The sequence below is a fragment of the Ornithodoros turicata genome, chromosome 6 (genome assembly GCF_037126465.1).
Source record: "Ornithodoros turicata isolate Travis chromosome 6, ASM3712646v1, whole genome shotgun sequence".
Lineage (NCBI taxonomy): Eukaryota > Metazoa > Arthropoda > Arachnida > Ixodida > Argasidae > Ornithodoros > Ornithodoros turicata.
In genome coordinates this window covers 31,329,937-31,350,203 of record NC_088206.1, presented here as the reverse complement: position 1 = coordinate 31,350,203, position 20,267 = coordinate 31,329,937, and the positions used below count along the sequence as shown (strand labels likewise).

General features: G+C 45.7%; 1 protein-coding gene and 1 long non-coding RNA gene across 2 annotated transcripts; one reads left to right on the top strand and one right to left on the bottom strand.

The window, feature by feature from the left end:
- Nucleotides 1–1,775: 1,775 nt before the first annotated feature.
- Nucleotides 1,776–2,752, top strand: LOC135397804 (uncharacterized). The gene is made up of 3 exons (XR_010423766.1): nucleotides 1,776–1,795; nucleotides 1,875–1,939; nucleotides 2,002–2,752. It is a non-coding gene; the product is annotated as an uncharacterized LOC135397804 (long non-coding RNA).
- On the bottom strand, nucleotides 2,191–4,585 carry LOC135397803 (uncharacterized). The gene is made up of 4 exons (XM_064629368.1): nucleotides 4,386–4,585; nucleotides 4,137–4,310; nucleotides 3,828–4,014; nucleotides 2,191–3,726 (listed from the first exon to the last, which is right to left on the bottom strand). The coding sequence occupies exons 1-4, from the start codon at nucleotides 4,556–4,558 to the stop codon at nucleotides 2,671–2,673; spliced, it is 1,590 nt and encodes a 529-aa protein (XP_064485438.1). The 5' UTR covers nucleotides 4,559–4,585; the 3' UTR covers nucleotides 2,191–2,670.
- Between the last annotated feature and the right edge of the window lie 15,682 nt (nucleotides 4,586–20,267).

Genomic DNA, 20,267 nt, shown 5'->3' with positions numbered 1-20,267 from the left:
CAGTTTGAAAACCGTACATGTGTAGTGCAAGAGAGCCCTCGCACATTAAAATGTAAGATGGGAGTCACTGTTAATGCAAAGTGACTCCTATGAGAGAGACTGACGCAGAAGAAAAGTGTGCAAACTGCGGAAAGTGTCATAGAGGAGATCTTAAGAAATCGTGCCTGATTTCACGGCAGTGTTACCACACTCCCTTTTAGATGACGATGATAATGATTGGAGTTTCAGATGTGCAGCTGCATTTTTTGCAACGTGATCCACATAGCAAGTGGATGGCAAGCCCCCGTCCCTATAGGCAGCGCGCGCTTGTTTGAGGGAGCTGCGATCGATCCGCTGAAAGCGACCCCCGTGGCAATCGGCCGCAAAACGGCGTGGTACCAGCGGGGCGTTCGCATATGCATTGCCTGTCACTTTTTGTGTACGACGCATGCTAGTATGACGATTTCACGTGTTTTATACGCCGGCTTCGCGCCTGTTGACACGCGAGACCACTTTCGAAGCGGTAATCTGAAGAAAGGGCACCTTCTTCAGAAGGCGAAACATGTGAAATGCGTTCGCGAAGATGTTTTCACGGACGGGACGTCAAAGATAAGTGCGCAGTGCCTTGCCCAAACGAGCACACGCACGTACAACGTAACTGTTCAGGTAAGTCTGTTAACTTGTTGTTGATGACGTGCTGTTAACGTCCGTTTGACACATTTGCAGCTTCAGCCACCTAGACCACGTGCAATTCTCGAAGCACATTGTACTTGTAAGGGAGGTGTGGGTGGCCGTTGTAAACATGTAGCCGCCGTTGTTACTGCCATAAACAACCCCGAAGACGACTCCTGCACTAGTGTGCCCCAAGCGTGGGGCAGGCCTGGAAGTCAAGCGTCAGGCAGCTACGTCCGGCTTCCTTTCGAAGAGCTTTATCCAAGTAAGTAATCAGCCAAAACTCTGTCAGCTGTGACGATAATGTGGCATGTTGATCGCCAGTGTTCGATATCTACTTTAGAATTGAGGTTAGTATGTGCGTTTTGCGTGCCGTAAATATAAGTAGCTTCGCTTATAGTGCCCTAACATCCACCATCCATCCTTCTACCCTTCAAGAGCCATGCAATGCACCCAAGCCAAGCTGCCAGTCAGTCTCACCGTCCTACATCTTTGACCACTTCCCAGGCATTGGCTCTCCTTTAGTCCACAACTTGAAATATGAATATCAGGACCCAGTTGAAAAGGGGTGCAGGAGTGTTTTAGCATCGCTTGTTGATGCTGCAGCTAACATGCATGATCAGGAGCTAGTAGCTGAGCTGCTTCTGAGCAGTAGCTCAAGAAGATCAGTATTTCACACAATGAGTGTTGTGAGGGTCGATCTGCTAATGGGGCATCGGTTCACAAGGAAAGACTGGTTAAAGGAAGTGGGCCATGACACCGCAAGCTTTTACAAATTTGCTATTGGCTCCCGCTGTCCAATTGACATTGGCATGGAAACACGTGGGCAACGAACAAATGTGAGGAAAAGTGCATAAAACACACCGCTTCAGTTGAGCATGCTGCATGCTTCTTCGAGGCCGAAATCAAGCTGGCTTGTGTTTTAGTATGCATTTGCTGTGAGTGCCATTTGTCTACATGTTCACTTAAATGTTATCTGCCACCTGCAAAGAACGTGTACATGTGCACAAGTGGTTCCAGGAAAGGGCATTACGTCTAACAAGCACAGAGTGCCACAGAGTCAGAACAAGGGTAGCAGACTTCGAAAAACTTGCTGAAGCACTGAAAACCACCAGGCCACTGGGAACAGCGGCCACAGCATACGGTGAGTATTCCTATCAGTGATCTTCATCAAACGTTAGTGTGTTTTTGTGATTTAACACAAAATGCACATTCGCTGAAAGGCACGCAGATGGAGGGAGTTGCTGCAAAGGAGTTCCAGAGGAAGTTCCCAACAATAGTGTATCAGGTACTAGAATCAGAACTGTTACTTTCAAACGGTTAATCTCATGCACTTTCCAAATTTTTCAGGCTGGGCTCTTGGTGCACCCTGAACAAAGATGGCTATGTGCAAGCCCGGATGGGGTAGTGCGGCTGGCTGATGGCCTTTATTTGCTTGAAATCAAATGCCCATTTGGCCGGAAAGGACAGCCAATCATTGATTGCAAATCTGAAACAAGCTACGTTCAGTACCTACAGTATGAAGGAAGGAAGCTGGTGCTTAAAAAGTCGCATCAATACTATACACAAGTGCAAATTGCAATGTATGTCATGAATGTAACAGAGGCATTCTTTTTTGTATATTCTGATGCGCAGTCAGTGAATGTGATGGTAGAGCGTGACGATGATCTGCTTAGTGAACTTGTTCCAAAACTAGAGACATTCTATTTTACTCACATGCTGCCAAGAATGGCTCCCAGGTCTAAATGAATATGTAATTAGACCTTAAGTTTTCTGGTTTAATTTTTTTGGTTAGTCCACGTATTCTAGTCAGTTCAATTTCTGTAAGTTGGGACCTGGTGCTCTGTATGATATTTCAAATCGTGTTGAAGCAATAAATGAGAAACAGTGTGACAGCCATTTTGCAACAGGACACTTTTTTTTAGCAACTGCATTAGCACTCAACATATTTAATTTTCACACTGGTCCCCATTGCACTTCAACACAGCAGGCCAAATGCCAAAATGAAGTACGCTGAAATCATTGCTGCGTCTTGAAAATGGGTGGCTGAAGATTTGCAAGTACTGCGCACATATGAAAAATGTCAGTCATGTATGGCACAAGCTCAGCTGGTACGGTGGAATTCAGGATGTCGAAGGTCTTGATCCGCTGAATCACTCTCTCTACATGCACCCTAACTTGTGCGATGTAATACGTTGTGTCCATTTCACTGCTGGTGAACTGTGCGTTTCCTGATGAGAATGGGGGCATCACTAGTAGTGCACCTTTCTGTCCGAGGTGGGAGCTGATGCCAGGGAATCCCTTGTCAGCCAGAATTAAATCACCTGCCTCGACAAGGTCTAGGAATCCAGAATCCGTTGTTATTGCTGTGTCGCTTTCTCTTCCCCCGTACGCTTTCGACACAAAAGCAATCTGTCCATTGGGGACAATTGCAACCAGGAACTTCACAGTCATGCCGCCTTTATAGTTTGAGTACAGATTTCGTTGCCTTTCAACAGGAGCTGGAGTTTCCGTCCTCACTTCAGTGCAGTCGATTATGTATCTGCATGAATGATAGTGCTCTCTGAAGCATTCTGGAAGAGTCGCTCGGATTGTCTCTCTTGATGGTGTGAACAACCACTTGCTTGTGGCCTGAACCAAGTTTGTTAACATACAGAAAAATATTCTGCTAGCAGTGGAACGATGAATTCCAAACAGAGCGCCAAGGCCGGTGAAAGTAATTCCCAGCTTCAACTTCATCAGAAATATCAAGAGCTTGTTAGGGATAGTGACGTCGACCTCTCTTACGCGGAAGTTGGTAAGGAGGCTGAGTAGAAGTGCAAACACTTCTGGCGTGGTGCCACATAAATCATGCAGGGTAGCAATCTGATCACGAAGAGTCTCGTAACCCTGAAATATGCACGTACGCGAAGAACGTCCAGAGTAGCGTGATTGTGTCTCGGGCACAGCCTGCACTTCACTTTCAACACAAGGTGTGTGAGTAATCTGGGTGCTGCCGGTCGTTTCCAGAATGGTACACATGAAGACGGAGAACGGTCTGCCACTGCCTTCATTGGCTGCATCTGTCTGTGTGCCCTGTCAAAAAATAAAATATACATAAACAAAAAGAATAAATGGCAATTTTACATGCGCACTTAAGTAATACACAATATTGCTTCTGCAAGTACAATGCCTACCACAGATGATGATGAAGGTGGTTCCAACGCTCCACTAGAATCTGAGGAAGGAGGCTCATTGTATGTTTCATCCTGGAATTCCTCATCTTGCAAATCTCCATGCAGTCCAGGCACACCATCTTCTTTACTAACACAAAGTGTCACTGAAGCCGTGGTGTTGTCATTACGTTGAGATCGCCGCTTGAGTCTGTGTCCGTAAAGCCAGGTAAAACTACCGTTAGCGGATGTAGCAGCAAACACACAAATGCGAACAACTTCGTGCGGTGTGTCATCGGTAATGTGCTAATGGAAATGTCGAAGGTTGCTTACCTTTCATAACGCTCAACAGGCGCCAATCCCACGACGGATTTGGCTTTGTACATCGCTGGAAATACTGAGGGGACGTAGGAAGGATGCGTCTGGTCAGCGCTTTTTTCGTTGCCGACGAAGTGGCAACTGCAGATGACAGTCGTCTGGCTTGGCTCCCAAGGAGTGCCATCCGGGCTACACGAAGCAATCACAAAAAAGTACAAACTATCTTAGAACGGAAAAACTCAACCACAACAGTTTTAGTTTTACTTCACTCTTCGTACAGCCGCTATCCATTGTCGCCGACGCCCTTGTTCGAACCACTTGTTCGGAAATTTATAAAACTTCACACGAGGCTGTTTCCCCCTCACGTTCACCTTACTGTTGTGGCACCCTACCACGCAGCAATAGCTGCCGTTTTTTCGTGGTCTTTGCGATTCCATGCAAGCAAGCGAAGCGAGGCCCTGCACTCCTGCACTGCCTACGGCATGGATAGTACCACGCCGTTTTGGCGCATTCCGTCGAGCGGGGGCGATAGTGCCGGGACAAGTTTTAGCGCGCGCTGCCTATACGCAGCTTTGTTCACGCTGCAGTTCTATTCAGCAAAAGCATGTGAGTACGCGAGAAGGACAATCAATTTCACCTGCAAATAATCAGAGCAAATGATGGAAGAAAAAAAAAAAGAAGTGCTGTACTTCAAAAGGAGATACGTCTTGTGTCTCAAGGAAGTGTTATGACTACCAAGTAACTTAAAAGTTTACATCAATACCTAGATTAACTGGCCTAAGCGTGACCTAATTGAGTGAAGTAATTGCTTTGGGATGCTTCGGTGTGTCCATATTTGCGAGGCATTACGTCGAAGACACCACTGTTGTTCACTAAAAGACCCTTTCTGGCTTGATATAAATCACACAACGCGTAAAACAATTAAATAGTAGGGTGGATATTCATTATTTATGGCATCGCGACTGATCTACCTGCGAAAAAGAGGTTCTTTGTCCTTCTTCGTTCTGGATCAAAATCGCGAGACAAAAACCGAGGTAAACAAAAATCGTGATAGGCAAAATCAGCGACAAACAAATATCGCGACACCAAAAACCGCGAGTAGGGGAAAACAACGACAGGCAAAAAATGCGACAGCCGAAGACTGCGACAGCTACAGACCGCGACTGCAGCACAATATACACGCACATATATGCTATGCATAGGGTTCCGCGATTTCGGTTTTTATTTTTCGGCAGATTCAGCGTACGTTTTTCGATGTTTTTCCTGGCGTGCACATGGTTTACCCGACAGCTGTCAACGAACAGAAATCACAACGTAATTTCCGCACGACGCTCATTCGACATGGCGTTGTTCGCGGCGGTGGTGTTTTACGGCTAACGAAAAAGTAGACGTATCGGATAGAACTGGATATGGAAGAAAAATATGGAGTAAACGGACATTTTTGACAACCATAGTATTTCTGTACGCTTTTCTGATCTGCATCAGGAACTTACTGGGCATATGCAGCAATTTACGAGGGTGGTTCCATAAATTTCCCGCCCGAGGTAGGAAATGCTCGCGAATTTGAAAATGCGATTAAGGACGCGTGGCACCATCTGTTGGAGGGCCGGAGCACCACCCTCAACCCTCTCCATGCTTTTGTCGGTTGGAGAGCGGCATTTCAAACAGCCAGGGTGCACTCTTCAGTTAAGATGGAAAAAGTCGAGTACCGCGCTGTGATAAAATTCTTGACAAAAGAGGAACTTTCGCCTAAAGAAATTAAACCGCGACTGGACAACGTGTGCAGGGAAGCCTCTCCGTCGTACACAACGGTAAAAGACTGGGCTAAGCAGTTTCGACTAGGGCGAGAGTCCATTGAAGATGATCCACGCGATGGTCGTCCACTGGAAGTGGTCACATAAGAAAATTTGTCTCTTGTCGAGGAGGAAGTGCTGAGCGACAGGCGTCTGAAGGCGAAGGAAATGTCAGAAAGGCTGGGGCTTTCCAAAACAACCGTTTTTCGCATCATCGGCGAGGGCCTTCACATGAAAAAGGTCAGTGCGAGATGGGTGCCACGACTTCTCTCGTCAGTTCAAAAGCAACAGAGCGTCGTCTGTGCCAGAGTTTTTGGAGCTCCGTCAGGAGAACGAAGAAGAAATATTGAAGTCAATTGTCACAGGGGATGAGACTATGGTGCTCTGCTATGACACCCTTTCGAAAAAGGAGTCGATGGAATGGCGCAAACCAGGAGAAGCACCCCCAAGAAAAGCAAAGGTCACACAATCCACAAAGAAGACCATGGCAACAATATTTTGGGATTGTCACGGGATCCTCCTAATCGAATTCAAAGAAAGGACCACTACAGTGAATGCGACTTGTTACGCTTCACTCCTGCACCGACTATGTGACGCCATCAAGGAAAAGAGGCGCGGCAGGTTGAGTCGAGGTGTCCGGTTACTCCAGGACAATGCCCCTGTCCACACGGCTTCTGTTGCCAAGGCTGCACTGAAGGAGTGCGGCTTCGAAGATATCCACCACCCACCCTACAGTGCAGACTTGGCACCGAGTGACTACTTCCTGTTCTCAAACTTGAAGACGGATCTCAGAGGACGGAGATTTCAAAACGATAGCGAGGTGCAAGAGGCAGTTTTCCAGCATTTTACGGACAAAACGTCGGACTATTTTTTTCAAGGGTATAAGAATGCTGGTTGAAAGGTGTCAAGAGCGCATCGAAGTTAAGGGTGACTATGTCGAAAAGTGATACACTTGTTTCGTCTCTATGACTATTAAAAGTTGGTCGGGCAGGAAACGTATAGAACCACCCTCGTATCTCTGTCATCGTTACCGGAATGTCCCTCTGTATTCGATGTTTTTTTATTAAAACCGAAAACGCGAAACCTTATCCATGCTATAGTCACTCTATAAAGTGATTATATAGTGACTGCATTACATGCATATTGCCGGGTTTTTTTTTCTCCCGCCCCCTTCTCTCTTTGTCTCTCTTCCTTCCTTTTCTGTTTGAAGTTTTCCCTCTGGAATACCGGCAACAGGACCCTATATTCGCCTACTGGCGTTTTGGACGCGTTCTCGTAGGGAGCGGTTTTCTCTATACGTATAGATCGTCTTGACTTCGAGGCCCGCGCGACCCGGCGTGGCACAACCACGGCGTGCGGATTGAACATATATGCGAGTTGAGGGCGGGTTTTCTTTTAGTGGTGATCGCGGGTTGCGGGGCGGGCGCTGGTCAACAAATTCTGACCCGCGCAAGGCTCTATCGATAACAACATGCAAGTTTGTTGCTGAACAGCACGGCTTAGTTATTGTACTCTTATTCTTTTGGTGTTTGGGCCCTCAGATATTGCCGTTTCTCTCTCTCTCTCTCTCTCTCTCTCATTGTTCCTTTTTTGCTTGCTGAACTGGTATTTTGAGCCCGCACTGGCCCACACCGTCTTTCGCCCGCGCCCAATCGCCCTGTCAGGGAAACCTTAGCAACTTTGAAACTTCGAACTTCGCGTCATTCTGTGTCGCCCTCTAGCCGTAGCACAGGGAAAGCTGAACTTATATCTGTCGACTACCCTACACCAGATGGTAGCAATTGTCAGGAACATCGTTATGTCATAGTTTCAATGAATCGACCCCCCAAAGGACTAAAAAATATCATCTCCATTTGTTTTTATTCTACCATCATCATCAGCAGCAGCAGCAAGAAAAATCAAAGTTATCGTGCCGAAACACGAACATTTTCGGAATACTTCCGATCATGAAACATATTCGCGGCATTCGCTGCAAAACGGCGTTCGACGAAACGTCTTTCGATGAAATGAGCGGAAACCTTGGCATATTCCTTACCTGTTTCGAACGCAGACTACAGAGGAATTGTGACGGGGGAGACGGCACACGAAAAATATGCACCAGGGAAATGACGTGAGACAATGTGACGGGGTAATCTACGTCCTACAACCTAAAAAGAATGGCGTAGAGATGCGGGCTACCTGGTGGATAAACTCAACGATAGGCAAACCTGAGCGATGGGCAAGACATCGACATCTTGTCCGTCGCTCAGGCGTGCCTATCAGGGAGTTTATCTTACAACCGCACCACACAGACGGCAGTGAATCCAAGCGTTTATGACACGCGGTCAATAATCCGTCGCCTCCCAGTTTTGCAGGATATTGCTGTCGGTTCCTTTTGGTCTGTACTCCCCCCCCCCCCCACACACACACACAAAAAAAAAAGAACGAAAGAAAATAAAACTGAGAGAAAAGCAGACGGATTCTAAACAGAAAAATTATTGCGTTCTATTCTTTTTGCCTCCCTTTTTGCCGCAAATAGATACAGGTAGGGTTGTCAATCGGGATATCCCGAATCCCGAAGTCCTAGGATCCCGGCCAATTTTTGACGTTCCGAAGTCCCGGGGATTTCTTCCGGAAAATCCCGGGATTTCGTGAGAACCAATATGACAGGAAAATCAAACATCTGTAGGTCATCAGGCACAGACTCACTTCTTCGTGAGGAAATGGCACTTTTTATGACCAGAGGTGGCAGACAACCGCTGCCTCCACATGCGTACAGATATTTGCTGACTGTCATTTCTTCTAGCGTACAAGCTGAACGGACATTCAGTTCGGAAGCCAGCATTTGCACAAAAGTAAGACACAAAAAAAGACACCACCCTCGACTCTCTGTGCTTACTCAGGTCGTGTGTTAATCGTTCTACAATGTGATAAGCACGCAACGACGGTGTTGTAAACCGTTTATTGTTTCGTTTCTTTGCATTCGTTCTTTCTCTTTTGTGTGTGTTCATGTTCTTCATTCAAGTGGAATGTTACACCGTTTGAGAAAATTATAAAGTAATATTTCCTGTTATACTTCAACTATAGCGGGATTGGCCTTCTTTTCACGCGCAACAGTGAAATGAAGATAAATAAAAAAGAAGTGACATATCAAAGCAAAATAAATAAATAAAATGTAACCATTTCGACGTCACTATTTTACCAATGTGATTACACTGCGAATTTTTAATGTTTTCCTTCAGGAAAAGGTAGAATTGACAAAGCGCGCATGAACTGCGCAGAACACGCCGATATAAACACTTGAGGTAGATGGACTTGGAAGTAGAGTCCTGCACGGCCTGCGGTATCCGCGGGTGACCTGCATTTTGTTGCGGGTGCCGGGTCTAGGCCTTCGCTGCCGTGCGGGTGGCGGGCTGTTTGCGGGCGGCATTTGTTGACGGCGAAGCGGACAGGGGGTCGGGTGCAGTCGGCGCATTTTACCAAAACACTATTAGGAAATACACCCAGTTGCCCAATTTCTTACGCGTCTGTACTGTAGTGACTCGAAATATGACGTAAAACGTCGCTGACAAGGGCGGAACAAACGCTCAAACCGTTAAGGTGCAACAGCTCCTGTGTGCTCTTCTCGATCTATGTCGCGTTTCGTACCATCATTCCTCAAGTCATAAACCAACACGCATTTGCACCTTTTTGCTTCCTACGTTGATATCGTACAAGAAACCATGCACACACACATATCTAATCATCAGGCATATACCAGGGAATACTCTCAGTTGGGTGCGGGTGAGCTTTTCGAAAAAAAAAAAAAATATGTGGACTGCGTGCGAATGCGGGTGTAATGGGACGCGGGTTGCGTGTCGGGTGCGGATTCGCACACGCGGGTACGGCTTGGATGCGGGTCAAATAATTTTGACCCGCGCAGGACTTACTTCAAAGCACCATCTCAACTTGTCACAACCCCGAAATCCCGTCCCGGGATCCCGGGATTGAGAGCGAAAAATCCCTAAATCCAGGGACTGCAAAAATGGCTCGGGTTTGACAACCCTACCTACAGGGCTGGGCATGTATTACAATACTTTGTATTGTAATAGTATTACTGTAATACATTTTGTATTTGTATTACGCATTATACTACAGGTTTCAGAAAAGTATCTGTATTACGTATTATACGAGGCGTGTTCAAGTCAAACCGGGACTTTCTGTCTCCTGAGTGTACAAATGGCTCGCGCTACTTCTTTTTCGTCATTTTCACACGCGACGGGCCTCCGCGTTCACCACGTGGTGGTCCAAAGTTTGTGCAAAACAGAAGACACGTGCTGGACAAGATGGCCGACAACGAAGTGAGCGCGCACATCGAACAGCGAATAGACGATTTCAGAAATTGCATGGATGGCCCACCAGAGAGCGCAGTGTTGCGAAAGTCCCGCTGCACCTTGGCATTTAGTTTTCATGAGTCAGAGAGAAGAAGAGCGCAAACGGTTTCGGTTTTCTTTCTCCTTCACCTGCCGCAACTTCGAGCAACAGGCAGCGAGCACGAATGTAAACCATTTCCCACGACGCATTGCGCGATGCGCGTGACTTTGGCGACGGAGGGCCCCCGTGCGGAGCACAAGGGCAATATCTGAAATTGCCTATTGTCAGGAAGTTCCTCGTAAATGAAGGCGCAAACTCATCTAAAATTCACAGAAAACTTCAGGCTCAGTATGGCCACGATACGCTTAGCCGCAGGAAACGTTGTTGTTCATTGTTCGCCCCCTATGCGCTATCACCATGGTGATAATTCGGTCAGGCGGGTCACCACACCCCACGTTTTAGGTCATCCACTCTTTGAACACCTGCTCTTCTGGGGATTAGTCAGTGTCCCCTCCCTGGTCATAAAATTCCCGGGAAAGAAAGGAACAATCAGAAGTGTTTCTGGCTCTGTGTATAAGGTTAATGTACGTACCAGGGCCAACTTCTACCTCTGGTACGCGGGCGAGAAATTTTCGGGAGGGACAGGAGGCTCAGGACGCTCAGCTTTCGGCTCAGGAGGGACAGTTGCCCCCAACACTGGCTAGTCTTAAGAGGGCATACCAGCTCTCTGTCCCAATGTATTTCCTGTGGAACAGTTTTTACGGCGACGTCACGAATGCGAAAAAATACACAATTTTTCTCCTCCCTCTTTGAACAGGTTTTATTAAACTTCTATAGCCATTTAAAAAAAAAAACTTTCCATTTTTAGGAATTATTTCAGGAATCGATAGACATCAAATTTATATGTCTACCACTTTCCGTTTTTCTAAAAAAGCATGAAAAGTGAGTACGGATAAATACCGTCTCAAAGCCCAGTAAACCGCGTCATTCTGTGTCGCCCTCTAGCCGTAGCACAGGGAAAAACCGCGCGGAACATTTTGACGGTATCCATCCGCCGACCATGCGGAACGCACGCGCACTGTAGTGCTCCCTCTCTCCTCTTTACTTTCATGGACATAGGACTTAGAGCATGGCCTTGGAGACCAGAACAAAAGCTTACTTAGCTGCTCGTAATGGGATTATCGCCAGCCAGCATTGTCGTGGGTAGGGGGGGGGGGGGCGTTGGCGCTTCCGGTCAAGAGATCCAACGAGTCAAGGGATCCATCGAGTCAGGAGATCCAACCGGTCACGTGACAGGCGAGTCAAAAGATCCAAAGCGTCAAGAGTTCCATTCCGGTCAAGAGATCCATCGAGTCAGAAGATCCAACCGGTCACGTGACGGACGAGTCAAGAGATCGAACCAGTCAAAGCGTCAAAGCATACTGGTCAGGATTCCCGACAGAAAAGAAAGTCTATCCCTTACCATGTTCATTGCAGAACGATTGCGCTGTACGTATTATTAAGTTAGGAAGTAATATGGCCGGTAACAGTGAATACTTTTCGGTTTTTTCTCTCTTCTTACCACACACGCACAAAAAAAGTAAGCGAGAAAATACTGTGGTTGCGTTGTAGGTTACGGCGGCCAGTCGAGTCCCCCTTTTGCCTTTGCACGTTTATGCCCATTGTCCCTAGCGCCGTAACACGCTATGCCAGAACGGATGCTTGTTACCAAAAATATTGAGCTCTAGAGTTGGAGCCTCTGTTTGTGGTTGTGCCTCATATGCACCAAATGCTCATAACCTCCAAACGCTCAAAACCTCCAAACGCTCATATGCACCGAAAAAAAGTTGAAGGTTTTGAGCGTTTGGTGGAAATGAGCAGGAGGGGAGAAGCTGCTCATAAGCACCAAACGTCCAGAACATCCGAATGCTCATATGCACCGAAAGGCGGGCGACCACACCAGCGCCGGTGGCGCAACGGTAACGCGTGCGCTTGGAGACTGGGAGGTCCGCGGTTCGAATCCGCGGGCCGGCTGTGCCGTCTGGGGTTTTTCCTGGGTTTCCCTCAGATGTGTAATAGGCGTATGCCGGCACAGTTCCCCTGAAGTCGGCCCATGGACGCAGCTATCCTCCCGCTCGGTCTTCCACTTCACCCTTTCCTCTCCTCCTCTCCACCACCTTTCCCTTCCCGAGAAACATGCCGCCTAATCAGGCAGGCAGACCTCTCGGGTTCCTCCCAACGACACTCCTCTTCCTCCTCCTCCTCCGCGGGCGACCACAAAGGCCGGGTCTTCCTCTCCCGCATTTGGAACCAGGTCATAGGGTGAGAAAGGTGGAATGAATGGCGATTACCAAGGCCGCTTAATCTGTCAGTTTGAAGTTTATGTAACAGCTTGGTCCAGCTTGTATGTAGCCAGAACGAATAGCGCCTTCTCGTTTATGGATTTCAATTTGAGCTTTATTTTCATAGACATGGAGGCAGCCTAGGACAAAACACTTGATTCTAGCCCGAAAGGCACTCGACTTCCAGGGCTATAGCAACAAAGAGCGTGGTCCCCTCCGAACATATGTCCGGGTTCACTTACAGTGCAGAAGCTGGAATACGATATTTATATAGGGTTAGGCCTGCAGTGAACATTTGCGCAAAACCCTTCTTTCGAGCCTTGTTCTTCGCAAGTTGGTTAATCAATGCGTCATACACTCTAAATCCGGTCCCCCTTATCGTCCCCCTTAACGGCCTGTAACCTGTGTTCCAGGGGTTACATTGGCATGACCCCCTTAAATCCATGGGTTACTTCGTCTAGAACCCATTCCAAGGGTTACATGAGCCCGCTGTAACGCTTCGGCACCGTGCTACAAGGGTGACAGTGACGTGTCATCGATGTAACCCTTGAAATATCACCCTTACGTAATTCCAGTCACCCATACTCTCAACCGTAACCCTTATTACGAGGACAAGAACGAATTTGCTACAAGTTTCGCGTCTTCTGCGCCTGCGCTGAAACATTCAAACTGAACGGACGCGGACGCTCGGAGCTTCGAGTCCAGGCTTGGATCAAGTTGTCTCTGCGACTCGTTGGTTTTGAACTCTTCCGTCTTGTTGTTGCTGTAGTGATGTTCACTTCCGAGGACATTCGCGGCAACTTTTGCGGTCGATGCAAGCAAAATGAGTGTGATTGTGCTGAGTTCATGAGGAAGATTGAGGATCATGCCGGCGACCGCACTGGGTGGTGTGTGTTCAGCGGCCATTCACCTTCAACACAGGGGCGTCTTGAATCAATTGGTGAGTGTCTTCCGCAATTATTAAAGCCATGAATTGTGCTGTCGCAAAACAAACAAGTGGCGGTGCTTTTTGTAGACGTGCCTCGCGTTGAGGAGATGGCTGTGGCCACCATTCGCGACGAAACAGTGAGTTTGCAACAGTGTGTATCTCTTCTCTTTTTACATTTGTCCCTCTCTTTCTTTTAATGTGTGACCGGCTTTTGAGAGCCAGTGTAGCTGTCTGACGTCAGCTAAGGCTTGTTCATGCATGTGTCTTTTCAAGATGCAGAAACAGTGATGACCTGGGTACACCGGGATCGAATTTCACGGCGCAGTAAGCCTCTGTGTACAACTGTTCGACTATTCTAGAATGATTGGAGTACAAGCTACGGTACACCACCAGGATAACGCAAGCCGCAGAGTGAAGTCTCATACAATATCTTGCATGTACTTGTCAGCATTGCGTATATGGTTCCCAGGAGCAGATTTGTTGTCAGTAATTCAGATCCGTCATGTTGTCAGTACTCACATCTGCATCAACAGACAGCTGTCTTAACGAAGCAAACTAATGTTTCCCGACTCTGAGTAGTTGTGAAATAATTTTGTAATTTGTCATTTAGCCATAATAAATCGATGTGTTCCATACTCGGATTTCATGTACAAGTGTGCATGCGTTTATTTTATCACAAATACAATTTTATTTTCATGCCTGTACACTGCCACTTCTCTAGAAGTACATGAGCTGGGGCGACACGGCGATGCACTCAGCGAGCGGGCTTCACCACAAGCTACACTGCTGTGAAGGGAAGAGCGCTGCAGAGGACTGGTAACCCATAAAGCGGGGTTCAGCGCCTACGGGAAGGGTTACGTTTCGTAACCCATAAGGCTAAAAAACTGCGGCCTTGAGTGTCACCCTTATGTGCAGGCCACGCCTACATAACCCGTACAAAAGGGTTAGACCATAACCCCTGATGTAAGGGTTAAAAAATGATCATTTTTTAACCCTTACTATGGGTGACCAGATTTAGAGTGTAGTCCAGAGATATGATAAACATGTTTTCGGTTGACTACGAACTCAGAAAGCCTGACATCTCTTATGGTTAATTGAGCGCAGGATATTCTTGATCGGTCAGTTTCATTGTGCTGAGACTTCTTTCAGCATCAGCGACAGTAGCTGGTGTGGTCAGAAAATAGAATGCTGACGCAAATGCAAGGATTCAGATATATCTCCTGGAGGCTTTCTTGTATGTGTACGTTAAAAATTGTTTGGCGTCCTCTCTTTTTCTCAATGACACAAAAGGATATTCCATTATAAGTTCGCTGGCCATCGACGTCTACCATTTTCACTTCAAAATTTTTGCTGCGATTCTCCAGTTCAAGTTCCCATTGACACTGTCCCAAGTTGTTAGCGTTTTACAGAAATCCAAAGAACTTTTACCACTCCACGAGTTGGTCGACAAAACAGAAGATATGACCTGATCAGTGAGAATAAGAAAGAACTAAGATTTGAATTTTCGTTCTGCAGAAAGACGACTCTTCCTTTTTACTTATTTATTTATTTATTTGTTTATTTATTTTTCACTTTTTGGAGAAGGTAGCAGACATTGCAGAACTGCTTCATGATCTTGTCGCGTTGTCTGTACTCCGCAAAATAAAGAGAGGAACAGAAAGAACAGACGCAATTTGTACAATACAAGCGGTGCAGCAAATGGAACCGCTTTTATGTTCCTCATTAAATGGCGTGCAGGATTTATTGTTCATTAAGATTAATGTTAATTTAAAAAAGCATGTCTTCCAATTTCGAACAAATGAGGAGTGCGAATGATAGCACTTGATTGGCTATGATTCGGTTTATCAGATGTCCACAACGACGCTCCTGTATTTTTGGGCACACGGAACCGCGCGGGACCATTTCTTCTGCCACGCAACCAGGGACCAATTTTTCCGGGACGAACTTTTCCGGGACGAACTTTTCCGGGACTATTTTTTTCCGAAATTCCATCCAACATGCTCTACACATTCTCGCTCCTATATAGTTATTCTACCTTCGGTCTGGAAGATGGAAGGCTTGATTCTTTGGATGATTGGTTTTCAACTCATTTCTGTTTGCCCACCGTTTTAGGCATTCAAGAACAACATTACTCCCTCTTATAAGTAGAACTCGGAAATTTACGTGCCAAAACCATGAAAATAGACAGATATTTAGACAAAAAAAATACCTAAACAGGCAAGAACATGCAAAAACAGACACGTTGTAGCACATGACAAAACTACTTCTAATGTACGCTTCACGACGCAGACTTTATACTGTGGAACTGTAGCGAATGCTACAGAACCATTCGATGACGCCAGTGCCTGACTGCGACGCTGTGCGACGTCAATCCTCCTTTCTGCACCGCTAGTTCAAGCTCACTGGGTGTTATCGTTGAACCTCTAACATATATTCAGTTTGATGTTATTTCTTCAGTTTATTTTTACTACTCATTTTCTCTTGTGTTTACTCGTTTATGCAGCTTAAGGCGCTATGGAGTAGACGGCGTTCCATGTTGATATCCGTTCATCGGCCACATTTTCTCTTACACGTTTTGTCAACCACACTCTACCTCAGGTAGGCGAATTTAATTCACTGTGGTGACGATTAAAAGTCTCGCCGTTGTTGGCCTCACAGAGGTGGGCAACGTCACGACTGACGGCCTGGGGGAATGTGCATCCTGGTCGACTTCTATAGGAACTGTGCCGACATATGATTTGGTCGAAAGACATTTCATCGAAGATCGAAACGGCAGCGGTCGTTTGATCGATTTTTTATTGGTTCACTTGAAGTGTTGAGCGCCGGAGTTCTAAATGCGGTTATCCTAAGCAACATTTAACTGCGTGTAACCCGTTTGCTCGTAAACACATTCCTCATGCTAACCCACTTTGTCAAATAATAATTGATTTCAAGTATTAAACATTCTTGGCAAATAAGTAAAAAATAAATTAATGACATTTTTCGATTATTTATTCCTGTTGAATGTGGATAAATTTTAACAATGTATTATTGTTTCTGACAATCAACTGACCATTGTATAGGAGAAAGAACAGTTTTAGTTTATTTACTTTTCGCCTATGTGCAGGTGAATCTAAATTTAGTTCTTGCAACAGACATGTAACCGAAGAAGTCCTTCGAAACCTAGACAAGATAAGCAGGGCAGCAGATCTTTGTACTTTCTCTATTTTTTCGGATAGCGTGCATGTGTAATGACCCAGATTGCAGATGCATACACTAAACGAGGTTGAACTAAGGTTTTATATGCTGTTAATTTAATATCTTTCGTTGTGCCATGGCGAAATTTCCTTCTTAGCATCCACAGACTTCGAGTGGCTTTCGCGCACATATGGCTATCCCGTTTCAGACTGTTCCCTTTAAATATGTCACCAGCAATGAGAAGGGTGCTCAGAAGAAACACAGACTATCGGCTGCTCCCAACCTGGGGCAACATTCTTCAACATGTGTCCGACTGGTTCGTAAATTACAAACGTCTGCAAGTAACCAGCGGTCTCCCTGCAAAAAAGAAAAGAAAAAGAAATAATAATAATAAAAATGAAAAAAAAAAAAAACAGAGTACCCTGATTGCAAGCTCCGTATGCTCGAGTCAAAAGTTACAGAAAAAGAGGTACGGATGACACAGTGCATGCAGTTTTGAACTCCCTTCGAACAAACGTCTTTCGAACAAACGGCGTCGATCAACCGGCTTTCGATCAAACGGTTTTCGACCAAGCGGCGTTCGATCAAACGCCTTCGATCAAACGTCATTTGACCAAACGGCGTTCGACCAAATGGGCGGACACTACGGCGTTCAAACACCCATTGACTCACGATAGATAAAAATAAACTTCCATAAAAATTCTTTCTGACTACATACAAGCAGGACCAAGCTGTTACATAAACTTCAAACTGACACATTAAGCGGCCTTGGTAGTCGCCATTCATTCCACCTTTCTTACCCTATGACCTTGTTCCAAATGCGGGAGAGGAAGACCCGGCCTTTGTGGTCGCCCGCCTTTCGGTACATATGAGCATTCGGATGTTCTGGACGTTTGGTGCTTATGAGCAGGTTCTCCCCTCCTGCTCATTTCCACCAAACGCTCAAAACCACCAACTTTTTTTCGGTGCATATGAGCGTTTGGAGGTTTGGTTGTGCCTCATATGCACCAAATGCTCATAACCTCCAAACGCTCAAAACCTCCAAACGCTCATATGCACCGAAAAAAAGTTGGTGGTTTTGAGCGTTTGGTGGAAATGAGCAGGAGGGGAGAAGCTGCTCATAAGCACCAAACGTCCAGAACATCCGAATGCTCATATGCACCGAAAGGCGGGAGACCACAAAGGTCGGGTCTTCTTCTCCCGCATTTGGAACAAGGTCATAGGGTGAGAAAGGTGGAATGAATGGCGATTACAAAGGCCGCTTAATGTGTCAGTTTGAAGTTTATGTAACAGCTCGGTCCTGCTTGTATGTAGCCAGAACGAATAGCGCCTTCTCGTTTATGGATTTCAATTTGAGCTTTATTTTCATAGACATGGAGGCAGCCTAGGACAAAAGACTTGACTCTAGCTCGAAAGGCACTCGGCTCCCAGGGCTGTAGCAACAAAGAGCGTGGTCCCCTCCGAACATATGTCCGGGTTCACTTACAGTGCGGAAGCTGGAATACGATATTTATATAGGGTTTATAGTATGCATACATAGGCCTGCAGTGAACATTTGCGCAAAACCCTTCTTCCAAGCCTTGTTCTTGGCAAGTTGGTTAATCAATGCGTCATAGTACAGAGATATGATAATCATGTTTTCTGTTGACTACGAACTCAGAAAGCCTGACATCCCTTATGGTTAATTGAGCGCAGGATATTCTTGATCGGTCAGTTTCATTGTGCTGAGACTTCTTTCAGCATCATCGACAGTAGCTGGTGTGGTCAGAAAATAGAGTGCTGACGCAAATGCAAGGATTCAGATATATCTCCTGGAGGCTTTCTTGTATGTGTACGTTAAAAATTGTTTGACGTCTCTTTGTTTGGCGTCCTCTCGTTTTCTAAATGACACAAAAGGATATTCCATTATAAGTGCGCTGGCATCGATGTCTACCATTTTTACTTCAAAATTTTTGCTGCGATTCTCCAGTTCAAGTTCCCATTGACACTGCCCCAAGTTGTTAGCGTTTTACAGAAATCCAAACAACTTTTACCACTCCACGAGTTGGTCGACAAAACAGAAGATATGGCCTGATCAGTGAGAATAAGAAAGAACTGAGATTTGAATTTTCGTTCTGCAGAAAGACGACTCTTCCTTTTTATTTATCTCGTTTTTTTTTTTTTTCACTTTTAGGAGAAGGTAGCAGACATTGCAGAACTGCTTCATGATCTTGTCGCGTTGTCTGTACTCTGCAAAATAAAGAGAGGAACAGAAAGAACAGACGCAATTTGTACAATACAAGCGGTGCAGCAAATGGAACCGCTTTTATGTTCCTCATTAAATGGCGTGCAGCATTTATTGTTCATTGAGATTAATGTTAATTTAAAAATGCATGTCTTCCAATTTCGAACAAATGAGGAGTACGAATGATAGCACTTGATTGGCTATGATTCGGTTCATTAGATGTCCACAACAACGCTCCTGTATTTTTGGGCGCACGGAACCGCGCGGGACCATTTGTTCCGCCACGCAACCAGGGACCAATTTTTCCGGGACGAACTTTTCCGGGACTATTTTTTTCCGAATCTCCATCCAACATGCTCTACACATTCTCGCTCCTATTCTAAAGATTCTACCTTCGGTCTCGAAGATGACTGGCTTGGTTCCTTGGATGATTGGTTTTCAACTCATTTCTGTTTGCCCACCGTTTTAGGCATTCAAGAACAACATTACTTCCTCTTATAAGTAGAATTCGGAAATTTACGTGCCAAAACCATGAAAATAGACAGATATTTAGACAAAAAAAAAACCTAAACAGGCAAGAACATGCAAACAGATACATTGTAGCACATGCCAAAACTACTTCTAATGTACGCTTCACGACGCAGACTTTATACTGTGGAACTGTAGCGAATGCTACAGAACCATTCGATGACGCCAGTGCCTGACTGCGACGCTGTGCAGCGTCAATCCTCCTTCCTGCACAGCTAGTTCAAGCTCACTGGGTGTTATCGTTGAACCTCTAACATATATTCAGTTTAATGTTATTTCTTCAGTTTATTTTTACTACTCGTTTTCTCTTGTGTTTACTCGTTTATGTAGCTTAAGGCGCTATGGAGTAGACGGCGTTCCATGTTGATATCCGTTCATCGGCCACATTTTCTCTTACATGTTTCGTCAACCACACTCTACCTCAGGTAGGCGAATTTAATTCACTGTGGTGACGATTAAAGGTCTCGCCGTTGTTGGCCTCACAGAGGTGGGCAACGTCACGACTGACGGCCTGGGGGAATGTGCATCCTGGTCGACTTCTATAGGAACTGTGCCGACATATGATTTGGTCGAAAGACATTTCATCGAAGATCGAAACGGCAGCGGTCGTTTGATCGATTTTTTATTGGTTCACTTGAAGTGTTGAGCGCCGGAGTTCTAAATGCCGTTATCCTAAGCAACATTTAACTGCGTGTAACCCGTTTGCTCGTAAACACATTCCTCATGCTAACCCACTTTGTCAAATAATAATTGATTTCAAGTATTAAACATTCTTGGCAAATAAATAAAAATAAATTAATGAAATTTTTCGATCATTTATTCCTGTTGAATGTGGATAAATTT

What these genes read in the sequence shown, in the direction of transcription:
- LOC135397803 (XM_064629368.1), bottom strand. Translation starts at nt 4,558, where the DNA reads ATGGAATCGCAAAGACCACGAAAAAACGGCAGCTATTGCTGCGTGGTA. An exon ending in CCTGTTGAGCGTTATGAAAG is followed by an intron (nt 4,015 to 4,136) that starts GTAAGCAACCTT and finishes TTACGGACACAG; the next exon opens with ACTCAAGCGGCGATCTCAAC. An exon ending in CACCTTCATCATCATCTGTG is followed by an intron (nt 3,727 to 3,827) that starts GTAGGCATTGTA and finishes ATTTTTTGACAG; the next exon opens with GGCACACAGACAGATGCAGC.